Here is a 23,663-nt window from a genome sequence, read left to right on the forward strand (position 1 = left end):
CAGTGTAGTAGTTAAAGCCCAGATAAACAAACAGGATTACCAGCTCAGAAGCTAAGAAATGTATTGCTGTGGATGGGTGCAGCAGCTGTGTTTTAGCCACCAAAATGAGTTAGCATGTTAACAGTTACATTAAATGTCATTTCTAGACACTTTTATCCAAAGTGACTTTCATACATTCAGGGACATGCAGTGGGACTCAAACTTGCTACCCCCTGGATTGAGGACCCTGATTCGAAGTCCAGCACTCTATCCACTTAGCCACAGCAGCATTTGTTTGCTATATTTAACATATTTATATCCCTATATGTTGTTTTCAAAGTCACAAAGCCAATATCTATGCTCACTACAAAAGACACCACACTCCACAAAAAAAACTGTAATTTGATCAGAACACAGTATTTGATCCCATATTGTAGCTAGCATCAAGGCTACCTTAGCTACTACCATATTACACCTGCACCTCCAACCAAACTTTATTGGTCTCGTTAGATTTTGTGTAATTACGGCACCAGGGTTATGACACGGGTTATAAATACGTTTTTGTCAGTCATGATTTTGTCAATCATGACAGACAGTTTTATCATATCGCCATGCTTAATCAGTGGACTGCTCTTAAGTGACATGAATACATTTAAGAAATCAAACCAACAACAGAAATGTTAGGAGTTGTTGGGGTGTGGCTATTAGCATGAGTAAACTCAAATAGAGAAAATGAAAACGTTTTAAACAGAAATAATGCAGTATAAAACACATTGAAAATGTATATAAACTGAGATGCTACACAATTGTTATTAAAATATTTTTAACTTTATTTAAAGACAGAATCATACCATGAATTACAAAGTCAGTGTACATGTAAAACAAAACAAAACAGCCTGAGTACACATTATCACTAAATAACATGTTTCTGTATGTACAGTATTGTAAATGTCACCGGATACATAAGGAGTTATCTTGATATATGAGAATAATGTTAGACCACAGATAACCTCACCAGTAGCTACCCAAGTTAAGACAAGTTGTATCCAACAGATATCCTAAAGCCAGGCAGACACTGTATGGACGCTAATATTTTACCCACTGTGGTTTAAACATCTCTATAAATAGTAGGCAAGGTGGACAAGATGTATGTATCCACAGCGCTCTGGTTTCTGTTTACATTTTGAGAAGTATTGACCAATTCTGTTTGAGCAGGCATCGGTTGAATGCAGGCTTCAGTCCGTTTGGAGAGCAATACTGAACACATTGACCAAAATGCAATCTGGGAATTTCTGTACAAGACATACAAGCTTAACGAAAAGCACAGTGTCTGCCTGACTTTAGACCCACAAGGGCAGAAACTATAGCAAATCATGGGTTGCTCAAGATAGCAACATTTTATAGAGCTGTATTCTTCAAAAATGACCTTCAGTATTCTTTGAACTTTTGATGTCAGTAAGGAAATATGCAGACCAAATGAAGGTCTTTGTCACTGAAATGCCACTTAGTGTCAACACCTTGTGCCTGTTTAAGTCTCATGCTGTAAAATCAACTGAGGCATGTACACAGCCTTCAGGAATGGTTTTTCACACTGTTATCTCGGAGGGGGCCCTCTACCTCGACCTCGTCCAGGACCCCCAGGAACCTGACCCCGTCCAGGAACCTGACCCCGTCCAGGACCCTGACCCCGTCCAGGACCAGGACCCCGTCCAGGACCCTGACCCCGCCCAGGACCAGGACCCTGACCCCGTCCAGGACCCTGACCCGGTCCAGCTCCCCTCGGCCCAGGAGAACGGTTCACCGGCCCTCGAGCGTTGGGGTTGGGCGATGCCAGAGCCACATCTTTCTCCAGATTAACGCCTTTACCCGCTGACCCTGGCTTGGTCTTAGTTAACCTTGATTCCGGTTCTGGTGGTTTTTCTGTTTAAACATATAAAAAGAGATGAATCAGCTGAATATCTATATTTCCAGTCACATGTATTGAATCCACAACCTTAAGACTTCAATGTATGAATAAGATCAAAACAGTATGACAAACACACTAATTTCACTTTCTATTCAGAGGCATTTTTGTATTGTTATATTCTGTTATACAGAGGAATATTTATAATAACACAATTTAATATAAGAGACTACATTCTATTATTAATCCGATCAATGTTCTAGCAAACGGTTTAACCTCACCCCCCACTAAGCTAAAGTTTCTTCAACAGAGAATCCTAAAATACTCCTGAGCTGGGATTCCTCGCTGGGAGTTTTAGGCTCAGTTGTTTGTAATGTTTGTGAATACGTTCAGAGGAGTTTACTGACCAGGCTCTGGTGGAGCCATGAGGGACCCTTTGGGCAGCAGGTCCTCCAGGTCTTTCATCACCTGGTTTGTGCTGTCTGTGTTGTTCCTCCGGTTCTTCTCTTCATCTCGAGCCTAGGGCAAAAATGGAGGGAGAGAGAAAGAGGGGTGGGGGACAGAAAAAATGGGAAACGTAAGAGATTCAGAAACATTTTGGAAGAGAGAAAGAATAATTAGTAAGGCAAAAAACATTGTTTTCTTGCTAAAATAAATGAATAAATCCGACGATAAGACCAAAACATAAAATGTATCCAGCTTTCAAAACATTGTCTGCCACAAGTCTATTAGTCCTTACTGAAAAATATTTTTGTAATGGTTTACAAACTTTCCTCAAATCACTGGTCAGTGTAGTTTCTATCAAGTGTTACTTAAACAGGAGTAAAAAGGGCATTTGTTGTGGACTATTTGTTGCTGCAGAATAATATAGATTGAGTGCACCAGTGAGTATTTACAACAGCAGGATGATCTAATTGAGATTAAAACCAAAATAAACATGCTAACTTGTTAAAGCTAACTATGTCAACATGCTTATTACTACTGTACATACTGCCCCTAGCTTCAATTCTCACAAAACACAACATCCCCTTCCATTGTTACGCCGATGATGTACATATCTATCTGCCTCTCAATTCTAATGTCAACTCATCACAGCTATTGATGGACTGCTTGACAGAGATCAAATCCTGGCTGAGCCAACATTTCCTCAACCTCAACGAGAGCAAGACCGAGGTCATCTTTTTTGGAACCCAACCTCCAGCCTCTCCCGTGGATATTCTGGGCTCCCTCAATAAAAACATCCTCCCTTCTGTCATGAACCTTGGAGTGACCTTCAATAGCGCTTTTAAATTTGATAAGCAGGTCAGCAGCGTAGTCAAAACCTGCTTTTTTTTAAATACGACTATTGGCTAAGACCAAGTCGTTTTTATCTTTTAAAGACCTAGAAAGGGTTATTAATGCCTTTGTAACCACAAGGCTGGATTACTGCAACGCTCTATACGTGGGGTTGGACCAGGTGTCAATTAGACGCCTGCAGTTAGTGCAGAACGCAGCTGCTCGTCTTCTCACTGGCCACAAAAAGCGTCACCACATCACCCCAATTCTGGCCTCATTGCACTGGCTTCCAATTTGGTTCCGAATTTATTTTAAACTCCTGTTATTTGTTTTTAAAGCGCTAAATGGGCTGGTTCCGGCTTATATAGCAGAACTCATCCATCGCTACACCCCAGCCAGAGCTTTAAGGTCTGCTGACCAGCTACTGCTGATAGTGCCCAAGACCAGGGTCAAAACCAGAGGGCACCGAGCCTTCGCAGCAGCTGTCCCTAGGCTCTGGAACACTCTGCCCCTGCATGTGAGGTCGGCCCAGACCCTAGGGGTTTTTAAATCAACACTAAAGACTCACTTCTTCTCCCTGGCCTTCTAGTCAGAGCGGAGCACGACTCACGACATTTCCCTGTGTTTGATTTTTATATTTGCTGTTGTAATTTATTGTCTTCTGTTTGCAATTGTAGTAATGTGTTTTTTATTTGCATGTATAGCACTTTGGCTCGACCAAAAATCGTTTTTAAAATGTGCTATATAAATAAAACCTGAGTTGATTTGATTTGAAAGCTAACTAAGTCAACATGCTTATGTTTAGAAGGTAGATTTTATATTATGGTTGCCAATTTGGCCTGTAGGAATGTCTTAGTTTTGCAAATTCTACCGACAACGCCACACCTTGAGGTGGTTTGTGTGGTTAAAATACTTTGAGCACTAAGCTGCACTTATTCTGTTATCAGAATAATCTTGGCTAAATTACTCTGTAAATTCGGTAGTTTAACCCGAACACAGTGCCCTGATGCTTAAATGTCACATTTTCACCAATGTACCTTCATTTTGATCCCATTGTTTACTTACCATCTGCATCTTCTTCTTCAGCTCCATGTTGGCGTTTTGATAGGCCTCAGACACTGAGTTCAGATAGTAGATGGCCAGTCTGTAAAATAAAAATAAAATATTAATCGTTGTATTTTCATTGGCTGCAAAGACGCACACGTCTAGACCAACAATTGACTTGTGTAACATCGTATGCTAATGTTTGTTTCTTGCACTTCTTCAGGAGTGAGGACCAAAATATTTTTTTATTTTAGAAAATGTTTGGGATGTGAGGCCTTTTGAGGCAGTCTTCACTTCTCCAAAGGCCTGTTTGAGGGTGAGGATTTGGTTTGAGGGTGCAGGTATGAATTACGCTGAAAGGTTTTGGGTTATGCATTTAATTGCAATGGTCAATGTTAGGGCAATAGGGTTAGGGTTAGTGTGTGTGATCCAAGGTGTCTCCTTAACACTCACACCATGAGCAGTACAGCTGGTATGATGAGTCCTGGGTTGGCTGCGTAGCTGAAAAGCGTCCCCAAGAAGGCTGGAAGGTCCAGGTCGATCGTTTCCATGATAACATCAAACATCTTGGGCTTGCCACTGAAAAAACATCCACAGTCAATATGTATGTGTGTGTATGTGTAATTGCATACACTCATTCCTGACCCCCTTTCATTACTCATAAACCATATCTTGTTGACACTTAAGTGTTCGCCATCATTGCGATTTTGTGCTTGTTCTTCAGTGTTACCTGAAGGGTCCGCAGTCGAATGAAGGGGGCAGGGTCATGATGGTGTAGACGACAGGTAGCAGACTGAGGAAGAGGATGAGGAGCAGCAGACCCATGTAGAAGTTGTTGGACTTGGAGGCTTTGAAGACTCTCTCGTGGGGGACATTGGTGGCCATTACAGCCCAACACTGGTAGTACATGGAGCTGAGGAGGCGCAGCACGTTGATGCCCACCAGCCCAGGAGCGTAAAACGCACCCATCCTGAAGTACAGCAGCAAATGACAGCATGATGTATTAGCATTAGATCCGGGTGTGTGTGTTCTTGTGTGGCCAAACCTGTCAATCGGCCTATATGGTGCTTTAATTGTGTTTTGATATGGACGATACGTGATTGTATTTTCAAAAAATGAATACGCAAAACCTTGTATTTAAAAAATACTGGCAATTGAGCATGAAAGTAAAATTAAAGGTCGTACCAGATCATCCCTTGGTTGAAGACCAAACCAAGTACATTACCACTGATGTCAAACTCTCCATATGAAGGCTGGAAGTGGAAAGAGACAAAGATTACTATTTTCTATTGATGCACGGGTGAGGGCTTTTAAGAATCACAATGCATAAAGAAAATGGAGCACACAAATATGGAGGAGCTTCTCCATCACAGCTGGAAAAGTTTCACAACTTGAGCTATGGATACGTTTTAGACACACTCTAAGCAAACTATTTATATTAAAATGCTTCATTAGTCAGACTCACAAATCCAGCCTCCAGGTCCCAGCACCAGCAGTAGTTGAGGAAGCGAACGATGACCGCTCGAGCAAAGTCTCCTATCAAGATGGTCAGGTAGGACACCTGGATGTCCGACACTGTCAGCTTCACAAACTCCTGTGAGAGACAGATTTAGGGAAATGAAAAGGGGAAATAAGGGGTGTGTTTGGTTTGTCAAACAGCATATTAGACATCTTTTTATTTCCTTTCTAACACCGTTTTCGGATTCTAATTTTAGCTTCTCTATAAGATACGGAAGCCCTGAGAGACCAAAAAGGATGGTGTGTTTTTTGTTGCAATACTCCTTTCAACCACAAGCAGCTGTAGTGCTCATCATAATAATAATAATAATAATACATTTATTTATTATAGCACCTTTCACAGAAATATAATTCACAAAGTGCTTCACAAGTAAGAGCAAAAGTTAAAATTAAGACCACAGAAACATGAATACAATAACCACATGAGGCAGAAATGTAAGGTCAACATAAAAACAAAACACAGACCATGTGGAGTCCTGAAAGGAACAGACATAATGACAGAACACATCACCCCATGTTCTACATAGAACAACCAGCAGATTAGCAATTATTTCGAAATGATTTCTGTTTAATATAATATTAATAATAAGTTTTTGTCATCATTACTATTCCGACAGCAGTCTCCCAGCAGGGTCCTCTGATGACATCAGCAGGGGGCATAGGAGGGGGGGTTAAGTTGGAGTCGTTTAGGAAGAGCGTGTAGTTGGCGTAGTACTCCTTCATGGCCCAGAGGCTAGCGTTCCTAATGGCCCCCTCTTCTTCCAGCTACAGGGCACAAAGTGAACCAGTCAACAGTGACACAAGTTTAAATTCACTCAGTCACTTTGGTAATTTTTCAGTGAATAATTGATCCTCAAGACCACCTGCAGATCATAGTGAACAGACTCAGGTTAGCCCCAAATCTAACAGTCACAACAACAACTCAACAATTGTTGGGCTGATATTTCAGGTTTCATTTTCTGGCAGAAAGCCTGTTTAGACGAACAAAACTACTTTTTCAAATTGAGTAAAACATCATGGTTAGGTTTAAAATAACTATGATTGTTACTGTATTTTAGTTTAGGTTTCACATGCCACAAACATAATTATGGATTACCCTTTAAACATTCTTATCATACAGTTTCATTATATGGAAATTGTCCATCAGGTCAGTTTAAAAAAAGAGACACACACACACACACACTATGGTACTATACCTTGGTGTTGACCTCGTCAAACAGGGCGAACAGAAAGGTGTACAGGTTCCCCAAGAAAAGGGCGAAGATGCGTCCGAGCTGCCACTTGAGGGCGATTCGAGGATGGTAGTCCTCCAGCTCAGCGATAGTCTCAAACAGAGGAGGACACACCAGACCCAGCAGAGACATGATGAGCTCCAACTGTCACGTACAATCAATCAACAATAACATGTTCACGTCAAATAACTACATCATCAAACAAAACAAACAAAAAGGAGTTCATGTTTTTGTTCCGATATGTTTGTGCCTTCAAGATAACATAAAAACTTCTGGCATGATTTTTATGTAACTTGGTGGAAAGGGAACAGAATAACAAATTACATTTGGGAGGGGATCCGAATCACGGGGCAATTACACAAACTATTTTTCACTTATGGAACCATTGTTAGAAAGGCCTTGGCGGGGGTCTGCGCTCTATAAGTGTCTTCAAATGTCAACTTTATTGTCAATCTTTCAGTTTGCGTGTAAATACCGTTTCCAACAATCCCGAATATAAAAACAAATATATATAAAAATATGTATGCAAATATGTACTGTATATACCTATATATACATAATCAAAAGACACATTTATACATATGCACACATTAAGACCTAAATAAAAGCACAAAAATCAATATATACAAAATAACAGTGACTTCAATATCTTTGGGAATGTACATTAGTGCAGTCTTTCGACTTTACTTGTTTTTTCACGGCTTTTATGACTGGCTTTTCTGCTGAGTAGCGTGTGATTGAAGGACAGTCGTTACTGTATTTGTCTTGTCAACAGTGTGCTACAACATTACCTCATTCTTCTCGTACCAGCTGAGGTCGTCCCTGTTGGCGAACTCCTGAGACCTCTTCACTACAAAGTAGATGAGGTACCCGCTGCCTCCGAGGCTGCACAGGATCATGAGGTTAGCCAGGACTCTGAGGAACCTCCGCAGGTGAATGTTCTCATCCTTCTGGTTCTCCTGCTCGTCTACAATGGACTCCTGTTATTGCCAGGAACAAGAACAGGAAGGATTTACAGTGATTAGAGATCTTAATCTGACAATGACTACATTAGGAGTGTAGCCGTGAGTTTAAAATGGAGCTACAGGTGTGCTGAAAAAAACAGTACAGATGCATGGATTACTTGCATAAAGGTTGCTAATGGTTACCTTGAAGCTGGTGGTGATGGAGGCGTATTTGTTGTCAGCGGTCTCTGAGTTGCCTATGAGGTAATCCCAGCTGGTGAACATCTTCCAGGCAAACGTGAACTCTCCTTCGTCTCCGTCTCCTCCACCGACATCAGCGTTCTTGGCCATTCTGAAAAATATAATAATAATAATGATGACACTAATGGGCATGTTTACTATTGCATATTAGAGCTTGAAGGTATCATTTATGTTTTTATCAAGGAGCTGAGAAAGAGGGGTTTTATTCCAAGAAAACATTTATTTGAGATGTATGTCTCACATTGTTGATTGTGGGTTAAAATCACATTACTTAGCATTAGCATCACTTACTGTAAAGAGGCTCAGTCATTGGTACACGTTTATTTATAAAGCTTTGTTGGGTAAACCCCCGTATTATATCTGCTCTCTGATAACACAGAGAGTTGCAAGCAGCTATTGTCTGAGATCGCATGACGTAGTATTGTTAGATGTGCCAAGAGCAAGGACTGTCTTAGGTAAGACAGCTTTTATGTGCGCAGCTCCACTTGCTTGGAACAATCTTCAGCAAGAATTGAAACTGAGCAATCTCATTCCTCTGCATGTTTTTAAAGCTAGGCTAAATGAAATGCTCGTTGATACTATGGGCACTTGTAAATGTCTATAACTATGTAAATGTAACCTGTAAATATAATGTATGATGTCCCTTATTGTTTTATGTTTCATGTGGAACCTATATGCTGCAGGTCTCCCTTGAAAAAGAGATCTATGATCTCAATGGGACCAATCTCGTTAAATAAAGGTTTGAAATGAAAAAAAATGAAACATTAATATCCCTATTGCTCATCATAAAAACTGAACATGTTATTTTGGTTAGGTATAAAACAATGAGTGTGTGATCAGGTTGTTCAAGGAACCACACGTTCCTTGAACAATTACATTTTAAAAGAGTTATTTTGAATTCTTATACCGTGTATATGTTACCCCCTCATCTTTTTTTTTTGCCAACCTAAAGGAAATTAAATCAAGTAACACCAATCGCTTTAAATGACCAAATCAAAACTTGAGCTTGATTGTTCGCCATGGAAGTAGGTGCTCAGAGGTGGCTAAGATATTTCATTAATACAAAATATAAATTATTTGTATAACCACATCCCCTGAGCTGGTTACTGCTGCAGACTCACGTGCGGATCACGACCATCAGGCTGTATCCGAAGGTGCCGATCCCGACCATGAGGTAGGAGAGTGGCAGCCTGAACTTCAGCAGGCCGATGGTCCTCTGGTTGTTGTAGTATCCGTAGAACATGATTGAGTACTTGCAGTAACCCTGAGAAAGAAAAGGGGCTTTGATATTCTAATTTCCTTTAGTGTTCATTTGCTGAAAATGGTGAGAGTTGGAGAAGTTAGAAAAACGATTATACTGTATTTTACATACATAATGGCAGGGGTGTCCAAACCTTTTTCACCGAGGGCCACATACAGAAAAATATACGAAGGGCTGGGCCACTCACTAGAGGTATTTTGCCTCATAAGTTCTGTTATAAGTTGAAAAAATCAATCCAATGTAGGTCAATTATTCTTGATACTTGAAAATGCTTTAAGAAAAAAACAGCTCACAGCTCTCCAGAGGGTTTACTTTATTTTGTTAGCAACTCATTCCTTAAAACAGAAGCTTCAGATTGCTTATAAGAAGGGGAAATATGAAGGGTATATTTCAAGGTTGTTATGTACATGTGTTATTGGGCTTTTTTCTTATCAACTTATATTTGTTAGAACATGTTTTCAACTTTAATTGACTGAATTTATTTGACAATTGGGCCTATTAACACATGAATACTGTGTAATATATTTTCACATACATATTGTAGAAGTACAATATAAGACAAGCAGAAGTTTATTATCCATAAGACAATATACTTTTAGAATTTGCTGAGGGCCGATTCAAAATGGTCCTCGGGCCGCATTTGGACCCCGGCCCATAGTTTGGACACCCCTAATTTAGGGGGTTGACAAAGTTACACCAAAAGAGTGTTATGTAATATTAGATTTTTTAACATTAATTTTTTTTTTAAATGAATACATCGATACCCATTAGGCATTAATGTCATCATGTATCAGACTCACTTGGAAATCCATGAGGACAGAGTAGTCCTGAGCGGTGTCCTGATCTGCTCTCGGGACAGTCTTCCTGGGAATGGAGCCATAGGGAAGGCCCATCAGAACCTGGAAATAAGTACAACATTTTACTGTATGAACTGTATTTCAAATATCACTCTGCAAGGAGCTGTCTTCCTGCCACCTGTAGCACCCTGTCCTTAAATTAAGCTGGCTGAGACAGCAGCATAATTTAGAATTTAATTTAATTTATAAACTTTTATCGAAATGCATATCGCAAGAGTGCTTGAATTATTTGTTTGTTAGATGTTTCAATGCTTTATCATTTTTTGGAAAAAATTGCTTCTTATTTTGAGATACTAATTCATTACTTTGTGATGCGAGGACATTATAATCACATCATTAGACAAAATGTTTATCTATTTGTTGTCTTTTAGTTGTGAAAGTGTTAGCTGTATTTTATTTTATTTTGTGGTTTATTTGTATAATAATGAAATAATAATAAAAAGCTCAATGGCTTTGAAGACATACAACAATTTGTGTTTGTTTATATGAATATATTTATATATAAAAAATATATATATATATGTTAATAATTTAGTTGTTGGGAGAAGGGGTGGGATTAAATAAGTGTACACTTCTTCCCACACCTTTTTGGATGTGTAATTATTTAATTTGTTTGTATATAATTTGTAAGTCAGTAATATTTTTAGTTTATCAATTTGACACTGTTTAAGTTTGTATAGTATAATAATTCTCATGTTTCATTTAATTATCATTATAATTTTGTTTGTTTTATTGTTTTACACATTCGAAATAAATCAAATCAAATTCCATGTTTATTGAGAAACAAGACATCTTCTCACCTCAGGGATGACCACCAGTCCAAAAGTGAAACCAAAAAGGACCAGGTTCATGCCGTACATCCAGCGCAGGAAAATGAAGTAAGAAGCCACAGATGACCCAAAGTGACCTGAGAAGAGGATAAGAAGAAGATCAGTTTAGCGTGTGTCCACTGGAGATCGCTGTTTAGCTTGAGCGCAGTTACTTACTCTCCACCTCTTTAATCTTCCTCTCCCAGGGGATACAGGCCGTTCTGAAGTTCTCAAAATCCCTTGAGAACTTGATCCATTTCTAGGATTTAAAAAGAAAAACACGTAATATTACAGAAGAAAACACACACAAGCAAAAAAGCAGAGAAAATATAGAAGTTTGAAGGTTGTGTCTCGCCTTTTTCATCATCACTTTGTAGGCGTACCACTTCCTGCCTTTTCCTTTGCCCAAAGCTCCTTCAAACTTATCAACGAATTCTTGAGCCTCCCTGTGGAAAAAAACAAGGTGATGTTTGCCATTTAAAAGCTAGATTTATGTTTTTTCCATATTGATTTACTTGCTCTTTAGTTCATCAGAAGTAAAAGGGTCCTGATGAACTAAGTACAGAAAAGTACTTGGTGTGAAAGGGCCTATTGTGTTCTTTTTAACCAAATATCTCTCAGAGGGGCGTGGGGAGGGGCTCCTTATTTTCATCTAAAGTCAGACAGAGAATCAGCAATTTTGAAACAGGACTCAAACAGAGGGGATTATGGGATGCTGCAATGATCTGTTTGGTATTTCGAGCCAAACACTTCAGAGACATGTTCTCTATATATCTGAGACCTATAATATATTGATGAAAATCAGTATGATAGGGGACCTTTAAATTGAGTACATATTCAAGGGGCTTGGTTTATGGTTCAGTGACTATGGCCTGAGACGAAAAACTTTTATTTTGAAAAGCTTGAAACCAGGAGAGGTGTGAGAAATTACTTCAGGTGTACAAGCCTCCGTTTCATCCTCCAAGGCTTGTTCCTGATGGTGGCGATCAGTTTCTTCTTCTCCTCCACCTCCTCCATCAGCCGGGCCATCTCTCCCTCCGACATGGACTCCTCCTCTTCAGAGTTGGTGTTGGAATCAGAATCAGAACTGCAGGAGAAAAGGCAGACAACAATGGTGAAACATGTTCTCATGTGGATGATAACGTTTGCTAATTAGCACTAACAACTGAACATAAAAGACTGATTGGAATGTCCTTTGTTCTTCCAAAGTATTCGAAATGTAAATCTTTGGACTAATTTTACAAGTCTCATTAAAATCCATAACTGTCAACTTCATAATTGTGCTAAAAGATAAGTCAGGAGATGAGTTAAATCAGTAGGATTGATCTTCTGGGGACCATGAATTGCGGTTTTTTCGGAGATTCAAGTTTCTAAAAGCATATTCAAGTTTATTCAAGCGCCATCCTCCGACAAAATACCAGCTTTGTATACATCCAGTTATTGCCAGGATATTCATGTTCCACAGAGGATAACTCCACGTGATTTTGGTAACCCCTCTGACTATTGCATTATGACGAAAATTCCACTCGTGCATAAAAATATAAATACCTAATGGTCATATAAGCATACACATGACTGAGCACTGTTATGCTTTAGTTGAATCCAGAAGTGTCTCATAGACGCTCAATTGTGTCTCGTAGCATCGGTTTATGACCCCTAGGAGTTTAACAAGACTACCAGATGGCAATATATTGTAATCATTGGCAATTACGTTGTCCTTTAAGATCATTTTGATCTCCATTTACACACCAGTTGGGTAGCTACAGTATGTGACTGCTTACCTGTCGTCCTTTTTCTTCTTCTTCTTCTTTTCATTGTCATTGTCTTTCCCCTTGTCCTTCCCTTTGGCATCCCCCTTCTTACCCTTACTCTCTTCATCCTTCCCTCCTTTTTTTCCTCCCCTCTTTCCCTTCTTCCCTTTCCCCGCATCACTGTCATCGTCATCACTGTCCTGAGCTTTGCCTCCTTTCTTCTTATTGGCTGCTCCTTTTCGACCTTTCTTTGGAGCCTCGTCCTCGCTGTCATCGTCATCTTTCACGTTGCGACCGCCACGTTTCTTGACGGGCTTCTTCTTGTTTGCTCCCCTGCGTCCCCTGGGGGATTCATCTTCATCATCCTCGTCTTCCTCCTCACTGGCAGGTTTTTTACCCCGGCCTCTTCCCCTTGCACCTCCTCTTCCAGCTCCCTGCCTCCTGTTGTTTGTCCTCTTGTTGTTGCCGCCATCTACATAAAGACCAAATTCATCAATCAAATGCAGAATTTACTTTAATTTACTATATTGAAATCACTTCAATGTCATGCTGTTTTGTGCACTCACCATCACTGTCACTGTCATCTGCGTCCATCTCTATGTTAACTGAGGAAGGACACACAATACAACAACACTATTGAATATTTCTACCAGCCAGGAGCCCATCATCTACAATGTATCTCTAATTTAAATTCAATCTGCAAATATTTGCCAAAATCAGTGCAAGAAATTTGTGTTTTAACATATTTTTTCGAAAACATTGACATTGTTTCAACTTATTTCCTAGTTCGATGGTTATCAGTTGTTACTAAGTTAACTCTTTGTACCAGACAGAAATGTCTCAACAAATATCTCAACTTCTATTGGACAGAATCTGTTTTAAACAAATCTATTATCAAGTTTCTTAATTGTTCAAAACGTTGCTGAATGACCAAGTTCCAACATCAAACTCAGCTGTACTTTGTTTTTAGTGCTATTCAGCAAATGATGCATGCTAACATGCTAAATTAAGATTAAAAACATTGTAAACATGAACCTCTACATATTAGCAAGCTAGCTATGACATGTCCTGTTAGAGGTCTTATTTTAATGTTGTTAATGACCAAATATCTGAAAAAAAGTAACATTCCCATTAGCCAGTTTGGTGCTAATTATGAAATGTGATGCTAACTCGCTGATACATGTTAACGGTTTCATTGTAGGCATGTTAGTGCAAACTTTAGCATTGAGGTTGGCCAAAATGGCTTCATCCAACACTTTCTTTAAACAAGTTGCCCCCTACTGGCCATTAGAAGAATGCAGCTTTAATGCACTTCCACAAAGGCTTAATTTTTTTATTTCCACTTTTTTAAACAGACCACATCTTTGGCATTGAAGCTAATAATGTTGTTTTCATTCGGTAAGCAGTGAGTAAGTTGTTAAGACCAATGTCAAAATATACAATTAATATATATACTAAACTAAAGTACATTTTTGTAACACGATCATTTTAAAAATGTGTTCTGATATAGCATAACAATTTTCCCTTCAGTCACTCCTCTAAACATTTAATTTTCAACTTACTATCATCCGTATCCTTTTTTCTCGGCATGGTAAAATTAAAAGGTGTCCGTCCTCTGCAGCGTTTTCCCAGTCTGTGTCTTCAGCAGGTTGGCTGTCCTGTGGATCCACGTCGCCAGCACCAACTCAGGTAACTGACAGGGTCGTCACTATGACAACGGCTGCATCTGACCCGCTCTCAACAGGTGCTTTTGGAAATTTGCAGTAAATTCTTGACACCTCAAGTGATCTAATGTGGCCAATAGAGCAGAGCAGTTGGGTTATGGTCCAGGAGATGGGCATTTTTGTTTTATAATTTCTACGTAGAGATGATGATATCCAGCTGAAGGTTACATTTCATATTAGCATTTAGCATTTGCATTTAGCACCAGACTCTTAGCATTCAATGTGGCTCTTTTTAGCTAGGCTTCACCATTCCTGTCCTACTTTGTTTTTCCTAAATGATTATCATCTGAGTGCAGAGAGACACTCTCACTCGTCTTGTTATCGGAGACCACACACACACAAGAAGCCCTAAAGATTTAATGAAGGTGTAGGTTACTCTTTGCGAGGCCCATTAGGCAACCAGTAAATACCCAGAGATGACATTGCAGCTGCAGTATACTTATGTTTATGAATTTTCAATAGAAACACAGTATGGGATAAAGAGTCAACCAACCTGCAGCAGAGACCAACAGCAGCTACCTGTGTGTGTGTGCAGAGATAGAAACCTTTCAAAACAACACCTCAGTGCCTCATTAAATAATACAGTGGAGCTCATTTTTCACGCCCAAAATGATTCCATTACATGGTTGTCGGTTCCCGCAGGTGAGACTTGGATGACACCCCTTTAGGCCCGTGCTGATGTACACGTGAGTGTGATGGAAGTGTAACACATCTGCTGAATTGCTGCCCACCTGTTCAGAGAACAAAGCCGGTCCATGTGTGAAGAAAGATTATATGACGGCATAATATTACTGGTGATAGAGACCTGGTTTTGTCGTTAAAGAGGCTGTGTATGGCACGATTAGCTTTGTAAAACTTTTAAAAAATCGGACATTAACAACAGAATTTGAAGGATTAACAGTGTTGACCTTCTAGCAAGAAGTCAGTGTATTGTGTTGCAGGAATACCTTCAGAAATTAGCATGCTAACCAGCTAGCCCCTATATTGTAGTTCCACTTCTACATCAAGAAACAATTCAGTAGTGCAGTGATGATGCAGTTATGCAAGCCGACCTGGAAGTGAGCATCACACACACATTTGAGATAGCTACATGTTATGTTCAGCAGGATCATTTCCACATATTAACACCACTTTATGATTTTTTTAAGCGTAAAAGCAATCGCCAGAAGTAAAAAGCTATTGCTAAAAAAAACTACAAGATGGTCACATGGCTGCTTATCCACACCGCTAAGCTAAAGGTGGCTAACGTGCGATGTGATGAAGTTTAGTAGTGTAATCATGTACCAACTTTTTAGCAACTGCAGTTTTTAAGACCCATAGAAGAGTCCGACATTCCCCAGTTCGGTGTTATTAATTAGTTAGTTAAGAGGTCAAATGGTGCCCCCTACTTGTTAATTGTATAATTAGTAGGCTAAAGCATATTTAGAGCACTATTGTAAATCAACACAAAAGCAACCTAAATCTTCAACCAAAACTGGGCCTTACTTAAGCCAGACATATTTTCTGATGACATATAATTAAAGCAAATGCATATTTTGATATTTTAAACGTGGATGAACAGATGAGACAAGAGCTCCTACTACAAGTAATTATTATTATTATAATTTATCGTATTAACCTATTTGGTTAATGTGCTGAATGCCCCCGCTGTAGGAAAGTAGTTAAAAAACTTCACAGCGATAATTCAAAAATGTTCTCGCAACGGACAAATTGGGGTTCTTGACACATTTCTGAACACCCATCGCATGTTTCTAAATCAATATTTAATGCGTGACCACCATGAAAGATGTATGAGAAATTAAAAGTTAATGGATCATGTCTTGCTGGAGAGGTCAACAGTGTGTGTGTTGTTAATCCTGATAAACATTTAAATTCCCACAATGTTGACGTTTGATTGATCTGTATTTACTTTTATTAATGAGTTTGTCTTCCAGAGTTTCATCATTTTGCACCAAATGAACACTTTGTTAAAAACTACATTTATATTTTTAGTTTTCGTGTCAATGGGAATGAGTATGTTTAGAGTTAGTAGTGTCTGCTACACCATCTAGTGGCTGGTCTGCTAAAGGAAATGTAAATGTACACTAAACAACTACTTTGGCATAACAGTGTATTATTAAATTAATTAGCTTTTCAAAAGATTGTGAGAGGCCAATGCCATTAGACATTTGTGAGAATATGTATTAATATATCTTACATGTTCCACTATAGTTTCACACAATCACAGTGAAAACATACTAGCTCAGAAATTGGGTTTATACATTAAGAGGTTTTTTTGTATTGCTGGTTATCTCAACAAAAAGGCAATTTGAAAAGTTTGAACAATATTATCAGAATTAAAACAAAGAATTCTACTTTAACTTATCTAGGAACATTAGGTAATACATGAATCAAATGGAAAGAAAATAGTTGTTACTTCTGCATAGCCACAAAACTGTCTCGGGAAAAATGTCTACAAATCCTCCGGGGAGGGACATGTCTATGGTGCTGCTCTGCTGATAAAGGAGTATACTATGCAAGTGTGAGAGTGTGTGTGTGTGCGTGTAAACATACTGTCCTGATGATGGAAGAGGAGTGGGTTTGAGAAGGTCACACTGTGCAACATATCCTGTTTCCCCTGCAGATACAGTGACATGTACACGTGTTTACGGATAAAATGCTGTAGCATAGTTAGCTCACAAAAATGTGTTATTACTCACTTGACATAATAACCGTAAGTAAAGAAACTAGCAGAGAAAGGGAGGTGATATTCCCAGACAGAACTCAGGATTAAACTCGTAAAATCCTCAGAGATTAAACTGGAAGAAAGCAAACATTGTTTCCCTGTTACTTCTGTGGTATGATGAGGTTCCTTGATATTAAACATGTTTACTTTCAGATGTGACATTAAAATATCAAACTATTAAGAAAATGTATTTCTGATTAAAAAAAGAGTATAAATATGTTTTGGGGGGGAATGACGTCATACGTTATGGTAACAGACATTTAAAGCTTTATTCAAAAACCTCATTAGAAGCTTTGAAAAAATAAATACATGAGGAATAAAAAGAAAATCGCAGTTATAATTCATAAGAAAATAAAGAGCCATTGAACTCTTGATTTTAAATTTGTGGACATAATTTATTTACATCATAGAATTCATTCTTTATTATTGGAAGATTACGCACACTGCAGTATATAAATAAAGATGTTTGTACAAACTTGCATAACTAAAGGATAAAAAAAACTGAAAACACACGGATTAAGCAGCCGGACCAAAAAACTGAAAATGATTAATAACCTAACGTCCACAGGTCTAAGTCACCTCACACGATACTCACACACCAGCCGTCCAACATATTCTCCCACACACACACACACACACACACACACACACACACACACGTTCAACACACAGTATGCGGCAATCCAACACTCCCAATGTCATGAATTTGTCTGCTCACATTAAAAAGAAAAAGGAAAACATTCAATGGCGAATAAAAGGTGAAAATATTAGTGGAGCTAAACCCTTCTGAAACATCAATACAAGTTTAGGCTACTTGTCATACAACACACAGCTTACACACCTTTTTTTGAAAAATTAAACATTTCAGGCGACTTGAATGGTCATGTGACTTCAGAGGGTTTTTTTGGGGGCGCAGAGCGAGTCACAGCATTCAGCCCGAGATCAACAGAAGGGGAAAATAATGATTGAATTATTTCTGTGAAACGAGGGCCACACACGGCAGTGAGGGAAGGAATAAGAGCCAGCGAGAAAAAGCTGGCGATAACGTTTTTTTCTTTTCAAAGTCTCTTTTGCGATATTCCGGGTGCACAGAGAAGCGTTACAGGTGGATAAAAACTTACCAAAGTCTGACAAGTAAGGAGGGGTTAAACTCCGACCCCACAGAGTTACGTAGTGGCCAGAAACGGGGGGGGGGAAAAGGACGATATCCATTTTGCTACTCAAGCCAGCAGAGAGCAAGCGTGGCTGAGATTTCGCCAACAGCGGTAAAAGTCTCGAGAGTCCAAACAGGCCCAAAGTGTCCGAGCTCCTTCAAGGCAGAGTTTTTAGGGACAGCAATCTCCAAGATCTCACATTTCCAAGTGTTAAACTCACACAAAAACAAAGCTGAAAATAGACGTGAAATTTCATGCACGGGAGACAATTTGGAAAACAATTGAGGGGGAAAACAGGTCCTTCAGGAAGAAGGGTGGGCTTGAGTTTTTTTAATTTCTTAAAGCCGGATGTCCCAGTGTTCAAAGTGAAAAACCTCTTCATATTCTCTGGATCTTGTCAGCTACGACCACAGGGTTCTCTTTTCGGATCTTGTTGGCGGCTTCGGCTCTGTAGTCGTACGGACAGTTGTGCTTATCGGAGTAACGGTGGATTCCACAGAACAGGTTCCCACAGCGGCAGTCGAAACCTGAAACAGCACAGCAGAGGACAACCAAGTCAGATCAATAACTCATAAAAAGGTGCTTATGGTGGGCAAACATCCCCGCAGAAGTCAGAGGGTGTTTACATTAGAAACTCAACTGAACAGGAGTAGCATATATCAGTATTTTGGAGAAACAACACCTCAAATGTGACATTTTTGCCAGTTGTTTCATTCAGTTACATTTTGTAAAAAATTCTTAAAAGGCTCCAACAGAAAACTTGAAATGTGAAGCTTTCCATTATCTAAGTAACCCAGTATTCTAGCGATTATCCCATCTTTTTTTTGGATCACGAGCTTAGAAATGATCCCTTAAAAAAAAAGTTTATAGTTAATCCTAAAATGAAGGCATCAGTTAAATATTATTAACTCAGGAAAAACTTAAGCCTTAACTTTCTTCTTTGAATGCTTTGTGTCATTTTTTGACTAATTGTACACTTACTTGGGGACATCATAATTTATAATATTGATTAACCTTCATAACTACACATTATACATATCCATAATAACATGTACATCCTTTACTAGCAATCATATCAATTTAAGTTAAATTCTATTGTAATGTTAAATATTTTAACACTCATAAGACACAGAAAAAACCTATGAGAACAACCCAATCTGAGAAGGCTGGTGTTGTGTAGCAAATCTGTAAGGGCGCTGTGCGTCTGTAATAATTATCTTTTAAAACATGCCGTACAGTAGCGGTTTAAAAAGAACCAGCCCAGACAATAAGTCGGTGATCGGTGTAATCTCTTACCGATCAGGCCAAGCTTTTTGCGGCACAGAAAGCAGCGGCTCTTCTTGGGCTTTGTGGGCTCTGGAGTTTTGGACTCCTCGCCTCCAGAAGTGGAGGGATGAGAGGCCGAGGAGGTGGGCTGAGTCAACACTGCAGATGAACAAAAGATATAAAAACATAATAAACTCAGTAAAGTGTATCTTACTAACACACTGAGCTGCTGTATTGTAAAAAGGAAAACATTACTCCGGCTTAAACCCCCTTTTAATGTAAATAGAAAAGCAGAAAATATTCAGGTACGTCTAATTGTTTATTACTAGTTTATTAGTATTATTTTTGAAAATAAACCCACCTGGATCTGTTAGCTCTACTTTGCTCCCTGATGCTCCTTTCTCCCCACAGGAGAGACTCATCTCCGTCAGGGAACTTGAAACCCCACTGCAAAGGATAAACAGATTTTTTTTTTTAAAACATCAGGAAACTAAACAGACAGAATCATCTATAAGTCAAACCATATTTATCTGCTGAAGAGTAGGGGTGGGCGGGTTACAGGAAAACGCCGATTATACCTACTTCTGCTTTTTGCGGGCAGTACAATATACCGTGGTGCATCCCCTCACCTGAGAGCCTCGGCTGAAGCGGCGGCCTCTGCTGCCGACTCAGCAGCAGCGACTGCGGCGGCGGCAGCATTGTTCAGCGTGGCCTCTAACCTCTGGATGGCCGACGCCTCCGCTGCGTGGCCACTGCTGCTGCCTGGGGGGGGGGGAAACGTCAACGATGGTTACAGTCGGATAAAAGGGTGAGGAGTGAAATCCTTGTGTGCGTCTGAACACAGCAGGTCTTACCCACGGCGCTCAGAGAACCGACTCCTCCATTGTTCTGTCTGGACAGTGTCTCCTTGTGGCACACAGAGCACATGCCATTAGTCCTAGGGTTGCCATAGAAACCACAGCCATTAGCACAGAGCGTAGGCATCGGGGTCTGATTGGTCTCCTGGGCCATGGTGAAGTCTGCCGTCGGGTGAGCTGACCTGGAAACCAAAACAAAGGGGTTTTGTTAATTTAACACAACACACTCTTATTTTTTCATCAATCAATATTGAACAAAAGGATTGTAAACCAGTGACAGAACTAAAAGTTAATTATTCCCTTAGTTGTCAAAGCAAAAAAGACAATGGTCATGTGACTCAGGCAATAAAATGTAGGGCTTGGTTTCCTGCCTGAATATCTGGTATGGTACATAAAATGATTGGTACTTTCACAGAAAAGGACAGAAAGTAAACATTGAGTGTCTGGAATAAGATTGTGTAACAAAAAAAATCCCATTAAAAACTTTACTGGCAGCTTAACCTCTTCATCAGCAACAATGACACTGTTCTGGTATCATCACATGACCCAAGTGTAGACAACGATTACAAGATGGGATCACAACCCATCCTGTTTTAAAGATAGTCTTCTGCACTGTATGCAAACACTTTTTTAATCTCCACTAATGAAGACAGTGAACTGTGGTCCAAAGCTCTGATTTTGAGAAGTTTGGCTAATTTTGTAGAAGGAGAATTTGTAAAAAGACCAAAACATTTATATATTTTTAAGTATTAAATATCGTAATGGAACTATAATGATGGCTTTAAATATGTGTTATAAAAACTCTTGCATATCTCAATTTCTCACAAATGGGCTGATTACAAGGAAAGTGGTTGTAAAAATCTAAATGTATTTAAAGTGACTCAATATGAACTTGCATCAGCCTTTACAGTTACAATAAAGGAAGTTGTGAGGATATCCCTTTAGGGGAGGGTTATTTTAAATGAGTGACAGAATCAAAAAAGGAAGTGTTCAAGGCACAATTCTGGTAAATTGGATCTGATGTCGTCTTTCCTCCTCAAAACTGTCATCACAGCAGTGCTACATGCAGTTTCAGTCCAACACGACCCTGTGTAGATGGCATTCGTCTGTCACGGGAGTGCAATGTGACACTGATCTAAGAGGTGCTACTTCAATACAGTAAGGCGGTGAACACATCTATTTAGAGACCACCTCGAGAACCTGGTATCGTGCAAAACATGTGTATCTTGGTCAGAGTAAGTTTTAAGATTAAAGATACCATCAGCTTTCTAACCCAAGGTTGTAAACACATTGTGAAGCCAGAGACTGCCAAACTGTTCAACTATACATGTCAGATGTCGTTTGGCAGGGGACAAATGGGCACAGATTCTGAGCTGGGTCCAACATTTACAACACCTGTAGCTCGCATAAAGAGTGGACCATGTCTGTCACAGAAACAAAAGCCCAACTCACTCACTGACCTTTATATGTGGTCGTACTGGCAGTATGTTAACTTAAAACTCTCCTGCGCATCAATAAACCCTTATATACGCTTACAAGTGCTTAATGGGGGTGCTTTTAGCCAGTTATACTATTTTTAAAGGCTGTTTTATTCGATGCTTCCTGACAAACGCCGGGCCACAGCCGTGTCACTTCCACAAATCCACTGAGTCATGCTAGCAAGCTAATGGCTGCTGCTAACGTCTTTCTTTCACATAACTATGCTACATGACACCTGGGAGGTTGGACGATATCACCAATGAGTCAAGTTATAAACGTTTGAGGTCAAAAGATGGACACCCAGAGGGACGTTTAGGTATTTAACAGTATCGTGTGGCCCGTATGCTAACGATAGCTAGCCACAACAACCGTGTGAGCATATTCTCGTGATCTCGCTAATGTTAGCATGCTAGAGGTTAGCATACTAGAGATAAGCTAAATCCGAAAAATAACTTAGAACTGCTATTGCCTTTGTTGAGTCTGTGCTTTGTTTTGGTGTAAACCAAAGACGAACTTAAGTATCTTGACATTTATTTATTTCATTAGAGCCATAACGAGGTTTGGTAAGTGCGTGAATCAAAGCAGGCATATCACATAATCGTAAAACCTTGATGAAGTTAGCCAACAAGATGATATTACACTTAACTAAAAAACAACTATGATAGTGCTGTTAACAGATTAGAGCTAGACAGGTCAATGTTCATTACAGATCACCTTTATTTTAGTTAGTGGACAGGTCGGTGTAGAGAAAATAATAATGTTGTTATGTTAATAGCAAAAAGTTAGCGGCTAGCTGTTAAAGCGCTTGAGTTGTATTTCATTTACAACCAGGAAAAGTAAAGCTACACGTGTTATCCGAAAGTAACATTGCTTTAATCCTCGTTATTTAACAAACCCACATTTAAATCAACATAAATGAGAATCACTGTGAGCTAATAATGTACATTTAAGCTGTTTATCTTAGTGTTTCACTCTGGAAACTTCACAAACAACCACGTATGCTAATGTTAGCTAGCCACAGTTGAACTTACCTTACCTGAGAAACGTTGTTCTTTTCCCTGGAAACTTTTTTAAGACGATTTACGGTATAACTAAGTTAACCTCGATGTTTGCTATCTAGGGCCGTCTAGGTACGTTGTTGTTTGTCTCTCTTCTCACAAAAACGACTCCCCTCCGCCTGGGAGCAGTGGTGTTTTCTATCGTCCTCTGTCGGTGATTTGTGGAGGCATCTGTTTTGTTTTACGTGTTGCCTTCGTCTCCTCTCCTTTTCCGGCGGACGTCACGGAAATTGTGACCCTCTGATTGGAAGGCTGTGGTGTTGGAAGTTACCACATACGATTTCAGGCTATTTTTACCAGTCTATGATAATTACTGAACTGTTCAATCTGCTTCTTCCAGCAAGTAAACATACTACTATAGCTTCGTGTAGGCAGGAAGGGTCAACGCAGGCTTGCTTTTTTGGATCCAAGTAAACAAGTCTGTGGTGCTGCCTTCAAATGCTCATCACACCCTCCAAATTCCACCTAGAGATCAAAGTAAACTTTATTGTCAATCTTCCAGTTTGTGTGTACAGACAGAGAGATCGAAATACCGTTTCCCACAATCCCGAATATAAAAACAAATG

The 23,663-nt window shown here is 39.4% G+C and overlaps 2 protein-coding genes across 2 annotated transcripts; both read right to left on the reverse strand.

Moving 5' to 3' along the window:
- Positions 1 to 825: 825 nt before the first annotated feature.
- On the reverse strand, positions 826 to 15,209 carry tmc2a (transmembrane channel-like 2a). Its single transcript, XM_010797784.1, has 21 exons — positions 15,052 to 15,209; positions 14,397 to 14,622; positions 13,401 to 13,439; positions 12,865 to 13,306; positions 12,015 to 12,170; positions 11,439 to 11,529; positions 11,261 to 11,342; positions 11,075 to 11,181; positions 10,218 to 10,316; positions 9,278 to 9,420; positions 8,100 to 8,247; positions 7,743 to 7,931; positions 6,916 to 7,095; positions 6,326 to 6,484; positions 5,667 to 5,795; positions 5,387 to 5,454; positions 4,932 to 5,171; positions 4,655 to 4,780; positions 4,223 to 4,301; positions 2,290 to 2,401; positions 826 to 1,899 (listed from the first exon to the last, which is right to left on the reverse strand). The coding sequence occupies exons 2-21, from the start codon at positions 14,422 to 14,424 to the stop codon at positions 1,574 to 1,576; spliced, it is 2,943 nt and encodes a 980-aa protein (XP_010796086.1). The 5' UTR covers positions 14,425 to 14,622; positions 15,052 to 15,209; the 3' UTR covers positions 826 to 1,573.
- Positions 15,210 to 17,690: 2,481 nt separating this feature from the next.
- Positions 17,691 to 23,276, reverse strand: LOC104968210 (AN1-type zinc finger protein 5-like). Its single transcript, XM_010797787.1, has 6 exons — positions 23,071 to 23,276; positions 20,558 to 20,742; positions 20,333 to 20,465; positions 20,065 to 20,150; positions 19,734 to 19,862; positions 17,691 to 18,964 (listed from the first exon to the last, which is right to left on the reverse strand). Exons 2-6 carry the CDS (start codon positions 20,712 to 20,714, stop codon positions 18,816 to 18,818), a joined length of 654 nt encoding a protein of 217 aa, XP_010796089.1. The 5' UTR covers positions 20,715 to 20,742; positions 23,071 to 23,276; the 3' UTR covers positions 17,691 to 18,815.
- Positions 23,277 to 23,663: the final 387 nt, after the last annotated feature.

Source organism: Notothenia coriiceps, unplaced genomic scaffold (assembly GCF_000735185.1).
Source record: "Notothenia coriiceps isolate Sejong01 unplaced genomic scaffold, NC01 NC01_scaffold00038388, whole genome shotgun sequence".
Lineage (NCBI taxonomy): Eukaryota > Metazoa > Chordata > Actinopteri > Perciformes > Nototheniidae > Notothenia > Notothenia coriiceps.

Coding starts and splice junctions, on each gene's coding strand:
- LOC104968210 (XM_010797787.1), bottom strand. CDS start 20,714: ATGGCCCAGGAGACCAATCAGACCCCGATGCCTACGCTCTGTGCTAAT. Junction 20,151..20,332: donor GCTTCAGCCGAGGCTCTCAG/GTGAGGGGATGC, acceptor TATCCTTTGCAG/TGGGGTTTCAAGTTCCCTGA. Junction 18,965..19,733: donor CAAAAAGCTTGGCCTGATCG/GTAAGAGATTAC, acceptor GTGCTGTTTCAG/GTTTCGACTGCCGCTGTGGG.
- tmc2a (XM_010797784.1), bottom strand. CDS start 14,424: ATGCCGAGAAAAAAGGATACGGATGATA. Junction 12,171..12,864: donor AAGAAGAAAAAGGACGACAG/GTAAGCAGTCAC, acceptor TTTCTCCTGCAG/TTCTGATTCTGATTCCAACA. Junction 7,932..8,099: donor CCATCACCACCAGCTTCAAG/GTAACCATTAGC, acceptor TGGCAATAACAG/GAGTCCATTGTAGACGAGCA.